Source organism: Chaetodon auriga, chromosome 11 (assembly GCF_051107435.1).
Source record: "Chaetodon auriga isolate fChaAug3 chromosome 11, fChaAug3.hap1, whole genome shotgun sequence".
In the NCBI taxonomy this organism is placed as follows: Eukaryota; Metazoa; Chordata; class Actinopteri; order Chaetodontiformes; family Chaetodontidae; genus Chaetodon; species Chaetodon auriga.
In genome coordinates this window covers 24,770,414-24,792,153 of record NC_135084.1, presented here as the reverse complement: position 1 = coordinate 24,792,153, position 21,740 = coordinate 24,770,414, and the positions used below count along the sequence as shown (strand labels likewise).

Here is a 21,740-nt window from a genome sequence, read left to right as displayed (position 1 = left end):
TTCCTTTTAATTCTTCATGTTCAGCACTTGGAGTTGCATTTAATGTAAGACTTGTGCTGTATAAATAAAGTTTTAATTCAAATAAATGACATTAAAAAAATCTAAATGTCTTGTTTATGTTAACATACACCAGCAGCAGACCTCACGATGGACTCACTGTGTGGTTTTCCTTCACTGCATGACAGATGAAGGAAGTTTGCTCTTCGACATCTTTAATGAACGAATGATTCAGAAACACAGAACATACAGCGACGCTGCTTAATGACCAAAGTTCAGCCAGGACAGACAGAGGTGTGTGCTGTATGTGTGTGAAAGGCCATCAGTTATCATGAAGAAACATGTTTTCCAACAAAGATTAAGACAGCAGGAGGAGGAGGGGGAGGAGGAGGAGGAGGAGGAGGAGGAGGAGGATGGATGTGTGTTGCATAATGTGGCTGTAAAAGGAAAACTGGCTCCAGAAATGCCAGAAGAAAAGATAAAAGTTAGGAATTCAAATCCAACCCTCGGGAACGGAAGAAAGCGAGCCTGTACATCAGAGATCCGCTCCAGTTAAAAACCCATGTAAGGAGCTACGAGCTGTCCAGGAGCACCAGGTGCATGCTGGGAGAGCTGCGGTCCAAGAACTGAGCCACTGGCTCCAAAACAGAGACCTCCAACCAACCAACCAGGATTTAAGCATCAGGCCTGATTAGAGTTTCTATTTCATCCATTAATGATACGACATGTGATCAATGAGCTGCAGGGCGGCAGCTGGCCCAAATCCACCAGTTTCCTCCCAGTCGATCGCTGAAACAGGGCCCTGAGTCATCATCCCACACTAAAATTATATTGTTGTTAACCGATTACCATCATACTGCACGTAGCTCAGTCCAAAGTCCAGCCCGTTTTTATTTCAGTATTTTTGTAATTGAGTCAAAGTGCTCCAGGCTGCAGGATCTGAGGCACACACTCAGAGCAGCGAAAACAGGTGAACACACAGGTGAGGAAGCTCGACACGTGCTGTGTGTACGAGGCTGATAATGAGATCAATATTTCAGTTCTAAAAATCGGACAATATCGCTCGACAGTGACACAGAGAATCTGATCAGAGGGACATTTAACAGCTGAGAGCTACACAGATACAGATACACCTGCAACGAGCTGATGTTACCTGATACATCGGTGCACTGAGCACAGTGCTGCATGCTGGTTACAGACAGAGGGTCACACCGATGGACACGACATCATCCATCACAATGAAAACTCCCTCTGCTCGTTTGTGGGTCATTAATAGGAGTGAAAGTAACAATCAGTCTTTAAATCTTTAGAAGATACTCAGTTGACTATAATGTAAACAGCAAATCCAAACATTTTAGAAGATGAACCATCAGAAATTCAACATTTTAGCCTGAAAATGACTGATTAATTTTCTCAGCCGACTGATCGCCTTATTGTGTCAGCTCATCAGTAACGTTACCTCATTTGGACTTAATGAGCTAAAACAAACGTCATCACAGGACGCTCCTGTGAATCTGTTCTCAACTTCACAATTCAAATCATCTGCTACAAACAGGAAGTAGAGCCAAAAACAGGAAGTGGAGACATGCTTAAATTATTTCAGTTTCCCATTCGGACAGTCACAGAAAATCTTCTCCACACAAACAGTGTGACCAAACTCATTTGTGCTCCTTTATTCATGTTCCTGCCCGTTTGACTGCACTGAGTCCAGCCGCTCTGGCGATCACACGGTGACCTCAGTCTGGATGGGGAGGGTGAAAAATGTGTGAGAGGTCAGAGGGACGACGATGTAACGTGGTGATAAGTCTGACTTCTGACACAGAGCCCTGTTAATTCACCACTGTTGCAACGACAGAGCCTCTAACACACACACACACTGTTCAACACACTGTTCCTCAGACACACAACCAAACCTGCTTAGTCACTGTGCGACTCGGCCTGTCGCACAAACCCTCCCGACGGACGCACAGCAGCTTCCTACAGCGAGCACGTCCTGCTGCTTCATCACCCGTTCACACGCATCACACACAAACACACACACACACACACACACGCATCACACACACACACACAGACACAGACAGACACACACACACACACACACAGACACACACACACAGACACAGACACAGACACAGACACACACACACACACACACACACACGCATCACACACACACACGCATCACACACACACACACAGACACAGACAGACACACACACACACACACAGACACACACACACAGACACAGACACAGACACACACACACACACACACACACACACACACAGACACAGACACACACACACACACACACACACACACACACACACACACACACACACACACAGACAGACACAGACACACACAGACACAGACAGACACAGACAGACACACACACACACACACACACACACAGGCTTCAGTGTTGAGCAGCTACGGCCTCAGATCTGATGCATCGACAGACAGGACACGGCCTGAGATAAGAGGCTGCTGCTCTCTGTGTGTTTGAACTGTGTGACGTCTACATGCAGAGCCATACTTTCCCTTTATATGATGAACTTCTCAGTTTCATATTCACGACAAACAGCTTCAACATTAGAGGAAGTAAACACGACTTTACTGCCATGACGTTTAAACCAGAGAGTTGATTCTCATGATGTAAGCGTATTCTTTTATATAGAAACACGTCAGGAACAACCTTCTCCAAGGATATCTGAAGTACAAGTACAACCACGCACCTGAAGAAGCAGCCAATGACAGACCAGACCGACCACACGGCTGCGACTGCTCAACATGAGAAAAGCTGTTTGTAGCTGTTTCGTCAATGATCTGATGTAAACTGCACACCTCTGGGGTTTCACACCGATGACCCTCTGTGGCCTTCTGGAACTTGTCATGTCTTTAATGACTGTAAAAGGATGGAACATCGATATTCATATTCTGGTTAGTGTAACGATGTCACATTTGAGAAGCTGGAAGCTTGAATCGTTTGGTTTTCAGGTGGACTCAGTGATTCTGGAGAAGGCCAAACAGACGCTGCTTCAGAAGCTCATGAAGGCGCCTCACCAAGGCATCGACACCAACAGGTGGACGAGCTCACCAATGGATGGATTTGTTTTCAGCCGCAAGCAGATATTCACCAACCGTGACAAAAAGTGTGCTGGATTATAATCGCTGAGCGCGACTTCAGAGGATTAACGACCTGTTGACTGACAGCTCTCACATGGAGGGACCGTTTCACTCTAATGACTCATTAACAAAGCTGGTTACAGACATCACGATGCTCAATATTCAACTTCAAACCCAGGAACACAAAACCATCCCGGAGCTTCTGATTCATTCGATCATTTGTCTGTCACACACACAGTAACAGCAGGCCTGTGCAGAAAGCTCTGGCCTGACTCTCCTCCACCTCATTAGCATATCCTCGACACACTAGCCAATCATTACAGTGCCAGCTAACGTCACTCCACCCTCAAATCCCTCCCTGCTCCTCTTCTCTGTCTACCTTTGGTCACAGTAGCTGACTGTCCAAAGGTCCTCTCTGTAGCTGCTGCAGTCGGCCAAGGACGAGAGCTGCATGACTGTCCAGAAAAACCAGCAGCCACGCACCTGTGAGGACACAGAGCGTCCCGAACGCAGGCCAGGGGTCACAGTCAGGCACACCTCACAGCGTAAACAAGAAGAAGAACCCTGATTAAAAAGTTAACCTCTTAAACCTCCAGTTTCCACTTCATTCCCCCTTCAGAAGCTCTCTGATTCCTAATACTGAGTAAAATACTCAACACCATGAAGACAAGTGGAAATACTCTGCAGTCCAGCATTCAGCCTCAGTTTTCTCATCTCTTGGCTCAAAGTTTCCAAACCTGGTGTGACTGTGTTTGGACCAGCAGTGGAGGACGTTCAGCTACATGTGCTGCAACGTCTGACGGCGTTTCCCATCGACTGCCATCCAACAAGAGTTCGTCTTTATTTAAGCATCAGTGTCAAACATCTATTTCACAGTCAGCATGAAAGAAGAGCCAAAGCCATAAAGCAGCTCGCAGCAGTGAACGGCGTCCACACTCTGCTGTGCTCAGATCAGTGACAGAGACAGCCTCAGAGAAAGTGTCAAACAAGCCAAAGACAAAGACAGAAAGGTGGAGGTGTACCCTGTTCTCTCCAGTGCTTCGCCGCCGGCTCGCTCTCCCTTTTGTCCACAGAGTTGTTCTCCATGCCGTCCGATCAGCAAACACACATTCCACACAAACCGGGCAGAGGCAGTGAACGGAAATGTGGCTGAGTAAATGTGTGTGTGCGTTTGGCTGCAGGAGGCGGTGGCAGAGGAGGAGGAAGAGGAGGAGGAGGAAGAAAGACAGGGAGGGTGGGGAGAACCCGAGCGAGGCTTCCTCTGGGGGAGACGACTGCAGCGAGCGAACGGACTCCTTCCTGCAGGCGAGCTGTCAGCTGACTGTCTGCTGCCAGAGCTCTGACGCAGCAACTATAAGCGTCTCCTCCTCCCCTCCTCCCCCTCCTCCCTCTGAGCCTCACCTCCTCCTCCCTCTCTGCTCAAGCTTTCTGGCAGGCTGTCCCTTCCCTCCTCCCCCTCACCTCCACCCAATCTGCTCTTCCCTTTCCTCTCCTTTTTCCCTAACTTCCTCCCCACTTTCCCCCTTTTCCCTCGTGTTTTATCTCACCCTACTTTCCCTTCGTCATCCCTCCTCCTCCTCCCTCCTTCTCCTCCCTCCTTCTGCTTTGTCAGATGTGCTGACGAAGCAGTGAGCCGGTGAATGATTCCTGTCCATCTCTGTGACTCGTCGATGCTGCCTGATACATAAATACAACCACAGAGAAACACCTGCACATTCTTCTCAACCAAAGCAGGTAAAAAACAAAGCAGCAGCCAAAAGTACTGCAGTTCAGTACTGCAATACAGACCAGACAGACCTGTGAAGTACTGGAAGCTGGTATTAAACGCCGAATCTGCTCAGACTGCTCCTTTAGGGCTGCAACAATTATCTTCATTATCGATTAATCTGACAATTATTTCACAATAGATTCGTCTTTAAAATGTTAGAAAACAGTGAAAATGTTCATCACAGTTTCCCACAGCCAGAACGTCCCGTTTTGATCCAAAACCTAAAGAAATTTGGTTTCCAGTGAGAGGAAACTGTCAGCTAATCGGCTGACTGGTTCCTGGTTTGAATCTTTGAAAGTCAAAGTTCTTGTTCAGCTGCTGGTCTTTGGAGAACCAGACTCAGACCTCAGTGAACTGCTGAACTGCTTCAAACCTTCCAGCCACCTTCACGGCTGTCGACAGGGAGCTGATGGAAAAGAACACAAAATAATGGCTGGTTTTCTGCCAAATTAGCTCATTTTCAACTGCCGCCAAGATTTTACAAGCTGTTACGTGGCCGTTTTCCAACCAGGAGCTCAGAACAAAGAAATCCACCTTAAGTACAAAGAGCAGTGACGGAGGCTGGAGCGTGTTCACAGGCTGACGAGATCTGAGTTATCTGGCCTGAACAAACAGAAACATCACTGTTTCTACGGCCTGTGGTGTCCGATTAACTGGTCCACAGCAGGGAGCTCGACTGGGATCCTCCGAGCAGTAATCACTGCCTTCTGCCAGCAGAGGGCACCTGATCTTCATAAACTACCTCTTCATCCTCTGTCATCAGCCACATTCAGACCCTCACAGAAAACCTCATTCAAACATGAGGCTTCAGTCCCAACAGAAAATTAAAATCGCATCCTCTTATCAAACGTTCTATTGATTACCTGCCTGCACTGGTTTCATGCTTTTATTGTCCACAGGTCCTCAAACCAGATGAATTATTCAACTAAAAAAGACTTACAGAGCTCGGACCTTTCATTTGATCTCTGACAGGTACATTTTTCTCAGTGTCTGATTTATCTGATGAATCTGTCGGGATTTTCGGGACAGACTGACCACGTTTGACCGTGACTCGTCTCCAGTGACGACCTGCCGACTGTCTCGTCATTCGGCGGAAACAAACCTGCGACCTGCAGTTCATGAAACGGTGAACTTCAGTGGTGAAAGAGACGGTTACATAAAGGTACAAAGTTTGTCTCTGTGAGGACGAAGCAGCTCAACGCGACCCTTCACCTTCATCTGACTCTGAATAACTTTCCTCTCCACTTCGGCTGATGTAACCTGCGGGGATGACGACACACCACAGTCGTGATTCAGAGCACAGAAGTGAGGACTGCAAATACACCTTCAAAGTCAGATGGTGATGAATTTCATATTTTCCCCACAGAGCTGAAGTAAAGCAGAAACAAACATCTAAAGAAGCAGCACTAAAGCAAACTGTTAATTAATGAATCAAACTAAACGAATCAGTTATCAAGTAAAAATGCTGATGAGATTAATTTTATTATCACCCTGAAATCATTCTGAGTTCATTTTGGCTCATTTTCCAGCTCTGAATCAGCTGAGTCGTCTGCTGAAGGCACTCCATCGTCAGGTGATGCTCATTGTAATGACATTTTCTAAAAGTAAAAGCTCACTGACATAACCTCCAGTTATATTCACTCATTAAAACCAGATATTAACTGTAAGAAAGGGATCATTTACCAATTTATACAGCAGGTCTGCATCTGCTGCATCAGATGCAAACAAAGCCCCTTTCACTGCCATCCAATAGTAACTTAATCAATTAGCCGGGATGCAGAACGAAGTATTCTGATAGTTGATTTATTGTTCATCATGAACCAAACATCTCTGGGTTTGAACTGTTGGTCACACAAAGCAATGAGTGTGAAGAGTCACTGAAACTGTGATGGAACATTTTAGAGACCAAACTACGACGTCAGGAAAACAACCTGCAGAAGAATTAATGAGTAAAACGAATGTTAGCTGTAACCGTAATAATAACCACTGAAGACATAAAACATGTGCATCATTCTGGTACCATCAGCGCATCTCGGATTCAACAATCCGTCAGCGAGAAGCAACAAAGGAAACGAGCTGCTGTCAGCGTGACGAAGACGATCTGGGAGATTTATGTTCAGATCGCAGCTCCGCACCTCCAGTTGCATAATGAAGAACATTTGCTGAGTGGTTTCTGGGTCGGAGAACCCTTTGTGGGCCTGCCAGTGTCGCAATGCAGGGAGGAGGAGGAGGAGGAGAAGGAGGAGGAGGAGGAGGCTTTAATTAACAGGGGATCCCTCCAACACACACAAAGTTAAAGTGTCGGCAGCTCGTCCCAAAGAGCAAAGTCCTACTGCTCTAGTTACACAGTACCTGTCCACTCTGAGTGCATGAAACACTGCGCGCGTGTGCGTGTGTGTGCGTGTAGGCATTAATTTGAGTGTGTGTGTATTAACTGATCGATATCAGTTTAAATAAAACTGAGTCATCCATTAAAATGAAGACTGAGCGTGTGGTCTTCAGAGAGCCTGGGGGTGATTCATCTCTTTCTAACAGGCCTGAAGGAGGACGCAGCTCTGCCTGTCTGATGAAACACTTCACAGATGCTTTATCACAGTTACGCTCACAGTTAGCTCAGGGTACAGTAGAGAGGAGACAAACACTGGCTTTTACACAACAACAAAGGCAAGGCCAAGGTCTAGTTTAGCGTCGTTGTATTTATCAAGTGGTCTCTTTACGGACTGCATGAATTATCTTATATCAATAGAAGAAATGGAATCAAATCAACTGCACGTCAATCCTGACCACTGTTTTCATAAAGTGTCAGAAAACAAAAAGAAAAACTGGAAAATGCCTGTTTAAAGTTCTGAGAGGGCAACATGTTCTCTTAAGATGTCTCGTTTTGTCTGACCAACAGTCCAAAAACCCAAAGAAATTCAGTTCACTGTGATCTTTAAACTGAGAAAAACAGAGAATCCTCACACTAGAAAAGCTGGAACCTCCAGATATTCCCTCTTTTGCCTGATTGAACAACTAACGACTTATCGCTTATCAAAAATCGCTGTCGCAGACTGTTCCAGGCGTAAACAAATTTTGGCAAACTGAGCCTCCCTGGTAAATATTTAGCGTGGATATGAAGTTCAACACCCTCTAAAGTCGTTAGAGCTCAGATTATTTGGCACAGAGTTTATGACTAAATGATATTCAGTATTTTGCTTCAGGTACATAAAACCTGTTGCATCCATGTATCAAAGGGTGTGGAAGAGATCGTAAAGCACGTAATAAATCAGAGTGGCGGCTTATTCAGCCTTTAACAGGGTGTGGTTGGTTGCTCTGTGTATGAGTGTGTATGTAGCTGTGAGTGAGCGGTGGGGTCTATAAGGTGGTGTTGGGTTTCAGATTGGCATCTCAAGTTATTTCCAGAGAACAGAGAAGCTAAAACCAGATGGCAAAGGTAATTCAATTCGACAGCAAAGACGCTCAGAGAGCAAATAGAAACGCCTGTACGAGCGTCTGTGGCTGATTTAACGATGTCTCACCTCTGCTCATCACGTATGAAATGTCTTTTGGTGTGTTTTTTAAAAGACAGTGAAAGGAGCTCAGGTTTTCAACAGATTAAGAAAAATAACATTAAAAGTAGCATTTTACTTACCACATCTTAAAATGTGAAAAATTAAGAGAAATGAAATAAAACAAAGTGATCGGGTAAAAGGAAATGATGTTATTCTGATGAAACAAATGCACAAAATGCAGCAAAAGCAAAGGTTGAACCACAATGGAACACAACCACACAAATGAAACCACACTGTACAAAATGCAGGAGTTAACTCGGAAACAAAATGCAAAAAGGGACGATGCAAGAAAGGAAAGTGACACTAAGGAGAAAGTGATGGGATCTAAAGTGAAAACTGGCTGCAGGTTGGTTGAAAATAACTGAGGAGAATAAAAGCATGAGGATGATAATTATGCCGATGAACATGGAGGTGCCAGTGAAAACTGAGGAGGATGTGGGGGGGGGGGGGGGTTTCCATGCCGGAACTGGTTTATTTTACCTGCTCTTATGTTCACATTTGGCATCTTAAACACTTTGCCGCCCTCCACGCTCTTCTTGGCGACCGCCTCCTCTGGTTTGCCAACAGGGGAATGGGTGAGCGGAGCTTGGGGTGGAGGCTGCTGAATATCGAGCTTCTCAAGCTCTGCCTTGCTCTTCTGGGGGGATGCCTGGGTGAGGAGGCGATAGGAGCTCTGACTCGGTGTTTCTTGTTCAACCTCCGTGGGCAGGGCTACATTTGTCACAGGTGGAGCAGAAACTGGAGTCACGTCTTTCGGCCCAAAGCTTAGATCATCATCCATGGGGATCTCTGGGGGCTTGGCAGAGGCAAACTTGGAAGTATCCAGAGCCTCAAGAAACTCATCGATAACTCCCCTTGGTGGTCGCTCAATGAACTCAAACTCTTCAGATGAGACCTCATGCTCAGAGACCTCCTCAGCCACCTCTGGCTCCTCCACCTCCATTGTCAGGTCCTTCTTCTCAGTTTCCACCTGGAAACTGGCGGGATTCTTAGCCATGGCTTCCAGGACTGGAGACAAGGAGTCTGCGGTTGGCGACTCTGAATCGGAGTCCTCAGCAGGGGTCTTCTTGCTCTGGAAGTCAAGTGGTTCAAACTTTTCGGTCATTTTGGGAGAATCATGGCTTGAAAACCAATCTTTCTGCTCGATCTTCACAGGTTCCTCTTCTTTGACCTTAGTGGGGGTGGTTTCCTCTGCCTCTTTGACAAGATCAAATGCACCAAAGTTTTTGTCGTCTTCAACTTTTGCTTTGTCGGCTGCTCTCACTTCCATCTCCTCAGTCATCTCCTTTAGCAGGGACACTTTAGCATCAAAGGCAAACGGGTTGTTAGCAGACAGATTGATCGGAGGGTTGGGTGACTCCATCATCTTCCGTTCAAGAATGGGACTCTGCTCCTCCGGGCTTCCCTCTGAGGAACCAGAGTCGATTTTGTCAGGGTTGAGTGGAGAAGACTTCAGGATGTCTGGAAGTGATGGCGGCAGAGTAGAATCCTCCTCTTCCTCTTCATCATCACCTTTAAGACCACATGAGAACTGACTCACTGACTGCATGAGTGAGTCAGCGGCCATCTTGCTTGTCTCAAATGTTTTCCCCTCATCTAAGAAAGATGGTGGAGTATCCTGGGTTTCTCCAGTCTGGCCATACTGGACCAGATCTGGAGTGGGACTCTCTGACATTTTTGAGGCCCTGCTGTCAGACTTGGAGTCCCCAAAATGGGAGTAGCCACTGTCCGCCAGTGGGGAATAGCCTTCAAATGGGTTATTATTCTTCTTCACTTCGTACATCAAGTCATCATCTTCATCAGACTGGTTGCTGTGCAGGTCCTGCTCATACCTGGAGGAGCTAATGGGAGCTGTGTCCTTGGCGAAGGGATCCATGGAGACCTTGGAGTTGTCTTGAGATGCTAGGAAAGGTGAATCCCAGTGCTCTGTTGGGTTAGAGGAGGCAAGGTGAGACTCAGGGACCATCATCTGGGGATTCACAGGGGAGGGGCCAGTGGAGGACCTGTCTGAGCTAATCAGCTTCTCCTCAGGTGAAAAGGAAACTCCGCTGTCTTCACACGGATTGTGAGGCCCTGGGTCTTTCCCTAAACTCAGGTATGGACCAGCTAACGGATCTAGAAGGTCTTCCTTATTCTTACTACGGCCCGGTCCAGTGCCACCCTCTTCACCCACCCAAGGCATGTCCTTGGAATGAGAAGTGGGGGGTTCAGTAGAGAAGGTGCCCAAGGGTGCAGCAGATCCCGAAGTAGGGGGCTGGTTGGGACTCTCGGTCAGAGAGAGCTCCTCCAGAGAGTCGGGGGAGTGAAGAGGGGAGAGAGGAGAGATGGGAGCAGGGGAATCACCCTTCTGCCCAAGTGCTTGAGTAGAGAGGGAGGAGGGAGAATGCAATACAGCACATATCAAAGACATACTCCATTCCTTACAGTGCCCACCACACCTGGGGAGAACCATTAGGACCAGACAAGTGCTACAAAAAGGTTAGCTGTGGCTGGTAGACCGCTCACACACAGTTTGATACATCACTTATCTGTTCTATTTATTCCGAAAAGACTGACAGTATGAACATTATATCCGCCAGTCAAAGGGGTCCTATATTTGTGTCAGTTTCGTGCCATTTCTTCAATGCAACAGAAGAAAAATGCAAGTTTTCAACTAAGTCTAACAATTATGTTTGTACTGCCAACTAGTGGTGATGACACATTACACACCCTGTGCAGTACTGCGCTTCACAATGCACTACAGCCGTGGGTCTCAGTCCTGCTCCTGAGGACCCGTCTGTACTTCATGTTACTCACACCTGAGGATAACATGTAAATTGTAAAAGTGGATAAATCGTGTGTGTTCAGCATAGACTGAGGCATTGAGTTTGCATAATGCCTGTCACTATTTAGTTTTTTGTAGCCAATGAAGTGACCAATTTTCGACAAAAGGGCGGAGGTAGGGAGAATATACATTGCTACATCTCAGTTCCGATTGGTTCTGACTGAGAACCCGGGGACACTGTGGTAGTGACTTCTCGATCGAAAAATTGTGTTTGTTTTCTATTCAAAGTATGTCAGCTGGGACCTGTACTGTCCAGCTGTTGCCCTACTTGACTTATTAGTGTGGCCCAATTTTCATTTCTCAATGTTCTGAGTATAATGTAGCAGCCAAACCTACAATAAGGCCTTGTAAAAATATGAAATCTATCTCTTGAGTGTTGGAAAAGGCAAATCACCTCAAGCAGGCCTTTCAAGCTTTAAGAGTCGGTTTTGTTTTTTGGAATCAAACAGGTGAAGAGCAGTCTATCTTCCACAGTCAAGATCTGACAGCATTTGTCTGGTGTTGGTCTACCACCATGATTTGATGCATGGTGGTAAAATCTTTTTTTTGCCCCAGATCTGGCACAAATAATCCATGCCCAGAGTGTCTTACAAACACAAACTGTTAAGTGACAGTAGATAATGATTCCTCTCAAAGACCTTTTTCAAAATATCAACACCAATATTGTTTCAGGCCTGTCAATCACTGAGGAGAATCATTATTCCTCTACAACTATACTTTGTAAGTTCATGTCAGTCTATTCTACAACAACAATCACATGTGAGTCAAAATGCAACACAAACACAAGCGAAGTCAAACACTAAATTTAGTCTTTCAAAGATACTCAAACAAATCCACAAGCATCCTATGAAAATGCTGTTATAGGTGACAAAAATGTACAGCTTCTTGCATGCAATGGGTTATTTTTGCCACTCCAATGACAAACAGGAGGCTGGTGAACTAAAGACGTGATGAAGGAAAAGAAAAGACGAGGACGGGGAAACACAGCGAGCAGAGGAAACTTGCCTGTAGGGAATTGCATCAGAGGATGAGGCTGAGCTTTAGAAGGAGAAGGTACATCTGTGGAAGAAACCAGAGAAAGCAGCAGAAAGTGAATTTAGTCAGTTTGTCAGCCCAGAAAAGGAAAACCAGGGGAAGAGACAGAGATCCTATCTATTACAAATGACCCTGAACTAACATAATGAGTTAGTTTAACATGAAATTCTCAGCTGGGACGTCTTAATCACAGCTTCTCTGTGTTACATCAGTGTAGTTAAGAAAAGCCAACAGGGGGACACACAGGTGCCTGCAGGGTTTTCTCAGCCTACTTTCAAAATACTGTTCCCGTGAAAACTCTGGCCTGCCCGTTAGCACAGAGCTAAAGCTGTCAAACCAGGCTGACAGAGATACTGCGTGTTTGCATAGTTTACTCAACAACTTCTCTCTGGTATGTGAGCGTTTGTTAAAGGCTCGAGGTTTGGTTTGGTCACGAGGGGACAGAACAGACAGAATGTCAGTGTCATAGGACGACACGACGGTTTGTTATGGAGACAGTAGAGAAGGCTGAAAGCATACAGAGAGACAGCTGTCACGATGAGACACGACAAGAGGAAGAATCCCCCTCTGGAGGAGGAGGTGCTCGTGCTTAGTGCTTTGTAATCCTCAGATTTGACTGAAGAGAGCAACAAGGGCGCAACACAGGCTTCTCAGCCACATACCAAACAATGCATACATGCTCCTTACCCCAAACAGAAACCTGGATCACATCATCCAAATGATACAAAAGTGTTGTACAACAAAACCTCCAAAGCTTCAGCAGCTGCTAGCGTAGCCGCAGCACATTTTGACACGTCAGCATGGCTTCAGCGATGCTGCCAAAACTTCATTCAGAGCTCTCGTTAGTTCAGCCGAAAAGCAGATGGTGTTAAAAGGCAAACTGAGCTGAATGAGAGTGAGGACAGGACGCTGAAGCCAGGCCGTTTCTGGTTCTTTAACCGAATGAACTCAATTCTATTTCATTAACACGTGGGAGAAAACTACGAAATGCAGAAGTCCAGAGTGGGAAACTCCAGAAACCCTCGAACAACTACTTTAACTATGTTATGGACTTCCTTAACTGAAGAAAGTTTCTCCAACTACATGGCACTACTTTCTTCTCAGAATGATGCAGAAACAGAGAAATAACACCAGATATCATCACAATATCAACACGATCTAACACACAAAGACGACCAGGTGAAGGAGTCCTTCACTCAGCTCAACAACCCTCAGATCAACTCTGATTTTCAGATCGTTGTAACTCAAAGGCAAAAAAGGATCTAAAGACCTGGTTCAGTCGTTAAGTTCCCACCTGAGAAACCTTCTGGCTGGCAATAAAGCGGGATATGGTTTTTCATCAGAATTCATGCTGTCAGTGCCAATTTACCAAATTATAACCAAATATAAGATTTTAAAAAAACTGAACCTGACTGACTTCATGGAAATTCCTCTTTATATCCTGCAGAGCATTGTGGGAACTGTAGTTACACAGGGGCAGATTAGCAGATGATCTCGAGTACATGCCACAGAGCAGGTATTTAACCTGTGGACAAACAAGTTGATCCCAGAAGTCATTAGGACAGCAGACAGGAAGAGAAAGTGACGAGTACTGCGGAGGTGCTCTTAAGCAAGGCACCAGACCACCAGCAGCAGATAAGAGAGCGCTGTTTCTACTGAAGCAGCTCCATTCTGAACAGGAAGCAGGATGGGACGCGTCCACTCCTCAGGTTATCAACAGGTAAATGTTCTCAAAAGAATCTGCTGATGTGATGTCGATGAACAAAGTAAAACACATCGTTTCAGGTGAGAATAAAGAACAAAAATCGAGCTTTGATCAGTCAAAAATCTGCAGAAATCGAGCTTGAGTTGATTATCAAACTTATCGGCCTGACTGACATGCAGAGCTTCAGAGAATCAGGTAACATCAAATTTGTGCTGATTCATAATCTGATAATCATCAGGCCAAACTGATTGTTCTTAGGCCGTTCGGTTTGGTTACCTCTGCTGTCGAGGTTTAGCTTCCAGCCACGAAGAAGACCTGCAGGATGGAAGCGATAAGACACACTTTTAACACACAATGAACGACAGCAGCCGGCTGTAAACCAGTGTGACACTCAAACAACTGGAGCTGAATAACGTCTCCACCTTAATACAGTCCTGTTGGACATCTAATCCAGAGCGTCTCGGTTCAGTCTGAACCACAGGCTGCCTCTCACACACACTCAGCGGCTGTGTTTGTACCGATGCTTCTGCTCAGACGTGTCGTATGTGTTTGTGATGGGTACAAACGCCAGAAGAAGATTTCACGTCCGTATCAAAACTTCTGGGTAGGGTGACGCTTTTTAAAAAGTGTTTCTGTATTTTTGAAAAAGGTCTTAAAACACAAATTCAGGCTGTAATTGAAGATAAAGTGTAGATGCTGTCGTTGGTGAGCAGACTGAGATGTAAACAGCACACAGCTGTAACTGGGCCATCGTGAGCAAACGTAACCAGATTAGAGTGAACATCACACGGCATCCTAAACATAGCTGTGAAGAGCAGACGCTTCTTCTGGCTGCAGGCACATGAAACCAGTTCAGGCCTCCACATTTTGGTCATATTTGCTGATAATTACTCAGGTACAACCTAAACTTTGCATTTGACTGGTTTAAATTCCAATCTGATGTTTAATTTAGTTTAACTGTAGCTGCAATTTGCTTCCTTTGATGATTAAATATCAGATAAATGAGATAATACCTGTCTGTGTTTACATGAGGCTGGTTTTTGATTGATGTTGGGTTTTTTTGGACTCTGCCTGTTAAAAATTCTTCTTCTTTAGTGATTAACAGGTCCGGTGTTGTTCCCATTGACATGTACCAGTTGGACCACTCTTAAAGCTTCTGTGACAGATGATTGGCCAAAATACAACCTTCACCCTCCCCAACACAAAACAACATGAGAATGATTTAAGAAAGCCAAACATCTAATTATCTAAATATCAAAATGTCTGATTACAGTCTGTCGGGCTCCAACGATCCAGAAGAAGTCAGCAGCAGGAGGATCCTCTGGACCTTCACGGTGAGCTCTCAGCTTCAGGACAGATGAACATGAAGCCACAGATTTCAGCTCAAGCTGTTGAACAAACCTAAGAAACCCACAGAAGCAGCTCTTCCTCTCTGCACCTGCTCTTTGCTTGACATGCTGCAAATAGTCCAACTGAGTCCTTTGACACGAAGGGTCAAAGATCAGCTGAAGAGGTCGGGACTGGAGGTCAGCCTCGGTAACGTGAGGCTTGGTTCAGCTCGCGGTGGTTACACTTTGAGTGTAATCATGCACCACAGCACAGGAGGACATGCTCGCCATCAGAGCTGCTCGTCATCAGGCTTCATTAAAAACTAAAACTAAAGGACGTGAAAACATCAGACATCAGCAGAGCCGGATCAGGTTCCCCCTGTGGACCGGTTTTAGGAGCCTCTACTGTCCTCAGTTAAAAGTAGAGAATGACATGACGGCAGCAGCTGGAGGACTGGACCACGAACGGGAACGTCATCAGAAAATCACTGATTCATTTTACAAATCAATAATTCCACACAAACCAGTGTTTCATTAGCGTGTCGAAATACGTTCTTGCATTCTGTGGCAGCATTTTTAATATGTGCTGCAGAAGCTCTCTATTATGGAGGAGCATGTCCCCAAAAACAGTATTCAGTCTTCACTGTTCAACCATTCTTTGACATTTTACAGACCAAACCATTAGACAAACCAAAAAAAAAAAACAGTCTGTAGATGAATTAGTAATGAAGATAACTGTGAGCTGAAGCCTCGTAACGCTGCCACATCGATCCTGATAAACAATCAAGCCGCTGTGCAGGAGCTGGGTTGTCTCTGGCCCTGGTGGGAGTCAAACCTCCCACTCTGCCAGCTTTACTGCTCCTCACACTCAGGTACGTTCTCCTCCTTCAGCTCTAAGAATCCCGAGGAACGCCCCACAGCTCGACACTGATGTACGACTCACCTGCTGCCATCTTGTAAAACAAAGAACTCAATGTACGATTCTCTGCTTCCTGTCGGTTTAAAAAACACCAAAGCAGGTAACGTCAATCTCTGCCTAACCTGAGCAGGTTACTCTGGTTCCTGCTGGTTAGTTCAATGACAGACAGAACATCTGCAGCGACGTCTCACCGTCTCTGCTGCAGCCTCCATCTACAACGCTGACAGTTACGTAACAAAAACACACATTTAAGAACAGCTAGCGGCTCTGTGGAAAAGAGCTCGCACAAATCACAACGCTGTTTGTGATTCAGCTTTGTTTCATTTACTCAATCTGTTCCTGTGTGCAGAGCCTGGCCTCCAGCGAAACCAAACCAAACCAAACCAAGCTGCACGTTATCTGCACAGACACTCTGCAGTAACGGCTGAACTGATCTGCGTCGTCTACAGAGCGAGCTGAAAATGAGCCAAAGTCTTCCAGGATGGTAATAATGTTCACTTCTGTTATCCACGTTGAACCTCGAGCTCCGGCTCTGCTGTCGCTGCTACAGAGGAAACAGTCTCATCTTATACGCTGATCTTCATCGTCACAGATTTAATGAGTTTGCCTACTCGAGTGTAAACATGCAGTGAATTATTATAAAGGAGAATCAGGCTTCTTGTGCGTTTCAGCCCACAGTCTGTGAACACTTATCAATATTTATAACGTGCCTGTTCCTGACTGATCAGACCTGTTTTAGCTGTGATTAAGAGTCATGAGGCCTGACTGATCATTTTTCATCCATTTACTGAACCCTCAGCCTGTTCCTCTGACAGTAAGACAGTCTTAGCCAACAGCGCAGTGTAAATGAAGATAATCCATTAGTTCATTCATTAAGGTCAGAAACGTGTGTGTGTGTGTGTGTGTGTGTGTGTGTGTGCGGTGTATTTGGCCTTTTTTCCACTGTTTTTGATGCTGTTTATATTAAATCACAGACAGACACAGAAGGGCTTCTAAACACTTCTGGTGGCAGTAAGAAGATTTTTTCTCGGCTAAAAATGAAGCTTTGTTGTTCACGTTTGTGAAAGAACCACTTCCTGCTCCACTGGTTCTGCTGGCCGATAAGATGGCTGATTTTCTTTTTAACATAAAAAGCTCGCTCAGAGCAGCGTTAAGGCCCTAAAATCAGCCTTAAAGTGATGAATCAGCACAACAAAGCTGAGTATCGTCTTTCACCACGCGGCTCTGGAAATCTCTGCGCTTATCACAGCGATAAGAGGCCGGATTAAAAGCAGATTAACATGTGGTTCTCATCATATTTAGGAATTTGTCTCACTTGTAGACCGAAAAGCCAGCTGCTGTGCTGGCAGCGTAGAAACAACAGAGCGAAGGCGAGTGTCGCTGCTTTGGGTGGAGGGGTCTGACTCTGAAGCACTTAACGCTGCTAATGTCCAGCTTCACCAGGATACAGAGAAAACAACAACACTGGACAGACACACACACACACACACACACACACACACACACACACACACACACACACACACACACACTTAAGCCTCTGCGACATCTCCCCTCTCCATCTAATCCACCTGACCACATCATGAGCTCTTCACAAATACACACTGACGGATGTAGGTGACCCAAAAATAAGATGTAGGCCAGCGGTGACGGCCGATTCAGCCGCCTGTCAGTCACGCCGTCTGACGGGACAGACAGAGGGCCCGAAAACTCACTTCAAACACCTTTTTCAGGGTGACGACATAAATCTTCGTGATGTGAAGTCACAGCAGGACTCATCAGATCAGACTCGGTGTTCAGAGGAGATAAAAAAGACAGCAGAGAGAGGACGTGGGTACGATCGTATCTGCCTGACAAAGCTATTCGTTTGCATGGCAGACATCGTTAATGTGACAGACTAATTACTGGGGCTGGATTTCATTCACAGTCCAAACCCTCAACTATCCAATTTATTAGAAAGTAAAACCAAGAAAAGCAGCAAACTGTCACATTTGAGGAGCTGGAACCATTAAATCTTTGTCATTTCTGCTTCAGAAACTACTTTAACGAGTAATCAGTGAGTCTTTTTTTTTTTAATATCAATTAATCGATGTGACTGTACTTTTTATGATCTGTTACTTTAAGGAATATATGCAGACATTTCCCTCTAGAGCCATTTTTAAATTGAACAAAACAAGCAAACAAAAAGAGAAAAGTTTAGATTCAATGAACTCTTAAATTAGAGAATAAGTGAAGAAAAATGATCAATCTGACAGACACTGACTGACAGCTTCCAGGTTTTTGGACTCAGATTGCTTTTTGTTAAGTATCAACAAGGTTGCAGCTGATCATTTTTAATGAAAATGAACATAAAACTCAATCAGAGGGTCATTTTCTTTGAACAGTTTCCTTCACAAATTGGTCTTTTGTTCAGACTGGTGACTGCGATGTTTTAGCTGGAGCTCCGGTTTATCCACCTCCATCAGTGGCCTTGCCAGGCAGCCCCACCCTGCCTCTCTGCTGCCTCCCATCCCAGGCAGAGACAAGACGGCCTGTTTACCTGCTCCCGGCTACATCCCAATAAAACAACAACAGCAGCATCAGCTGAAAATACACACCTCCTCAAATGACCATCAGGCCAAACATTAGAGAAAACGCCAGTGGTGCGGCATTCAGCGGTGATGGCAGCTGACAGGAGGCACGAGGAGGCTCACAGGCCTCTGCAACTAAACTGCTTTCGGATTTGAGGGTGCTGGTTTGGGTGGAGATGGGGGCTGAATGACCGAGCGCAGGCTGGCACCAGAATAAAAAAATGCAGCACTGATTTAAGGCGTTGACATTTGTCTGGCGACGGTGTGGAAACGCTGGGGAGCAGACAGGGAGTGGACGCAGAGCGGATTCCTTTGTTGTGACTAATCTCCGGGTTACAGCTTTGGTACGCCGTGCTTTGCTAGCGCTGCTTCCATTATCGGACGTTCCATGCCCAACATACTACCTCGTTTCTTTAATCCGCCTAAATATGAAGGCTAATCTCAAATAGCCTCGTCCTCTTTAGAATTACGAGAGTTCAGGTGAACAACGTATTATGTTATAACGCCATTTTACATGGGAGCACTCAAGTCAACCTGATAACAGATCCGGACAAGAGAAACCTCACACCATCGGGCGTTAGCCCCGCTCTTGAGCTTTGCACTACGTGGAAGTGATGTAGCCTGGACACTTTTTAACGTCTAAGGGCGTTTTTTCTTAGCTATTTGAGTCTGAAAAAGCGATGGAAAAGTCTGTCCGATAATGGAACTTGGTTAGCAACAAACGTTAGCAACAGCGGGCACGCAGCGGGTAGAGGCGAGGAGCAGATGGGCGCAGCTCAGTCTGACACAATAATGACACCTACAACGGTTTGATAAGCAAATATATTCGTGTAAAACGCTTTAAAAATAAGTGACAGACACTGGGTTAATGGAGCACGTTGTTAAAACATGGTCGACGTCTAAATGATGCAATGCCAGCACATCCAGTCCACCGTTCACATTATGCTTCCTGCCGTTTATTTGTCAAAACAGGTGGGCCGCATCTCTACAACACAGCAAACCGAAGCTAATCTGTTAGCTTCTTCAGCGGCAAACTGTCAGAGAGAGTCAACATGGCTTCTTTTTTCAAACCATGTTTCCACGTCTGGGTAAAAGTGCATTTTTCCCATTCAGAGTAAATCAAACTGCCAAAAAGCAGGTCAGCCTCACGATGAAGACCACCCGCTCCCCTCAGGGTAGCATCACTAGCCCGCTAACCGGCTAACCTCACCGTGACGGACCTGTTTAACTCAACAATCTGCACAAATGACACTTTGAACACAATTCTAGTTCACGTATTCTGGTGAACAAAGATGGTTGCACCGACAAAGGCGGTTTAACCAGCTTATTTATCTTCATGTCTGCGTCTGGTCAAGCACACGATGCTAACCTGGCTCAGACGTGCAGACACGTTAAACCGTTCAGATGGAAAAATACCGTTAAAATCCCGTTAAGATACGTCTCACTCGTTCCGGTGATAAAAACCTGACTTAATTATCTGCTTTAATCGCTGAAAACGCGCTCCTGTGCTAATTCGTCGTATATTTTCCGTTTAGACACTCACATGATGCTGGAGCCGGTGCTTCCTCTGTCACCGCAGGTTGCTCTGCTGCCTCTGCGGAGGCTGGGGCTGTTTTCCGGGGTTCAGCCGCTGGGAGGGCGTCGCTCTCCGGGGCAGGTTCTGGCTTGGGGGCGGCCCAAGGCTCCGGTACGATCTTTGTACTCTCGGGTTCGGCTCTGGGGGCGACTGCAGGCTCCTCGGCAACTGAGGGAGTATCGGGAACAAAAGAAAAGCTGGTGGAGTCTGCAATCGCAGGCTCCGGTTCAGGCTCCTTTAACGTTACCTCTGGCACCGACACCGGTTCCGGCTCCGATACGTGGACAGGCTCTGGTAACGTTATCTGGTCCTCTGGAGGAGCGAAGGAACTTTCTGTGAACTCATGTGGCGCACTATCTTCAGCTATGTGCCGGTCCAAAGCGTCCCGAGCCCCGCCGACCAAGTCCACAATGTCATCCACGCTGAAGAGGTCTTGTTTGGGCTGGTCCAGCTCGGAGTCCGGCTCGGCCTGGTAGTGATGCACGGCCTCGCTGAACAGAGGAGTGGTGGAAGAGACTTCATGCTCCACGCTGTCTGCCATTTTCCTTTTTTCAAAACTGTCTTCTGAGGTGGAAAAAGTTTCAGATCCGGTGAGTTTTGGCTCGGTTGCCTCCTGTAACTAACTTCCAGTCGGGTGAGATGTGAAACCGCACCGGTGACTCCCTCCGGTAAGTCTGCTTTTGACACCGGACGAAGTTGGACAAGTGCGCCACACGACAGTCGCCACTGAGTCGGACCCGAGTCTGAGATGGACACGATGAAGTTGAGAAGGAGAAGAGGGGAACTCCGCTGACCAATTACCTGCGGCTTAACACCCAAGTGACGTGACCTCTGGCCAATCAGAGAGTGTCAAAGTAGACAGGACCCCGCCCACCAGCGAGGAGCCGTTTGGGGCGCCTCCTCCATCAAACCATCTGTAAAACTTTAAGAGGAGCAGGGAGTTCAGTCAGTCCTCCTGTTCTGACAGCGCTCCTGCTCCAGCAGGGCACTCCTTACATAACTTTAACCAACTCCTCTCTTTTTTTACGCTGACTCCTCCTGCTATGCACAGCCAGCTCACGGTAACAGATGCAGTACTGCAAGAAGTATTCGGAAGTTTTACTTCAATAGACTTACCACAGTGTAAAAGTATTCTTCATACTTCAAAATTCTTACTGAGAGTACACAGGCAGCCCATTACCAACAAAATATACTTAAAGTATCAAAAGTTAAAGTACTTGTTACAAAGGTAGTTTTAATGTGCACTGGGCTAAGGTTTAAGCAGTAATGTTGAAGCTGTTCACAGTGGATGTAATTCTAACTGCTTTATACTGTTTGGCATTGGAATCTGTATC

At 46.0% G+C, this 21,740-nt stretch overlaps 1 protein-coding gene across 5 annotated transcripts in view; it reads right to left on the bottom strand.

Annotated features, from left to right (window-relative positions):
- The window catches only part of rtn4b (reticulon 4b), a 30,934-nt gene extending 9,768 nt beyond the window's left edge, over nt 1-21,166 (bottom strand). The window contains exons 1-3 of one of the 5 annotated variants that reach the window (XM_076742687.1): nt 20,374-21,158; nt 12,279-12,332; nt 8,930-10,807 (exon numbers count right to left, since the gene is read on the bottom strand). In XM_076742687.1, the coding sequence (XP_076598802.1) occupies nt 8,930-10,807; nt 12,279-12,332; nt 20,374-20,947 (2,506 nt within the window). In that variant the 5' untranslated portion in view covers nt 20,948-21,158. Of the gene's footprint in view, nt 1-4,152; nt 4,462-8,929; nt 10,808-12,278; nt 12,333-20,373 lie in introns of those variants that run through there. The other 4 variants (XM_076742688.1, XM_076742690.1, XM_076742691.1 and 1 more) reach the window with 4 other exon arrangements.
- Nucleotides 21,167-21,740: the final 574 nt, after the last annotated feature.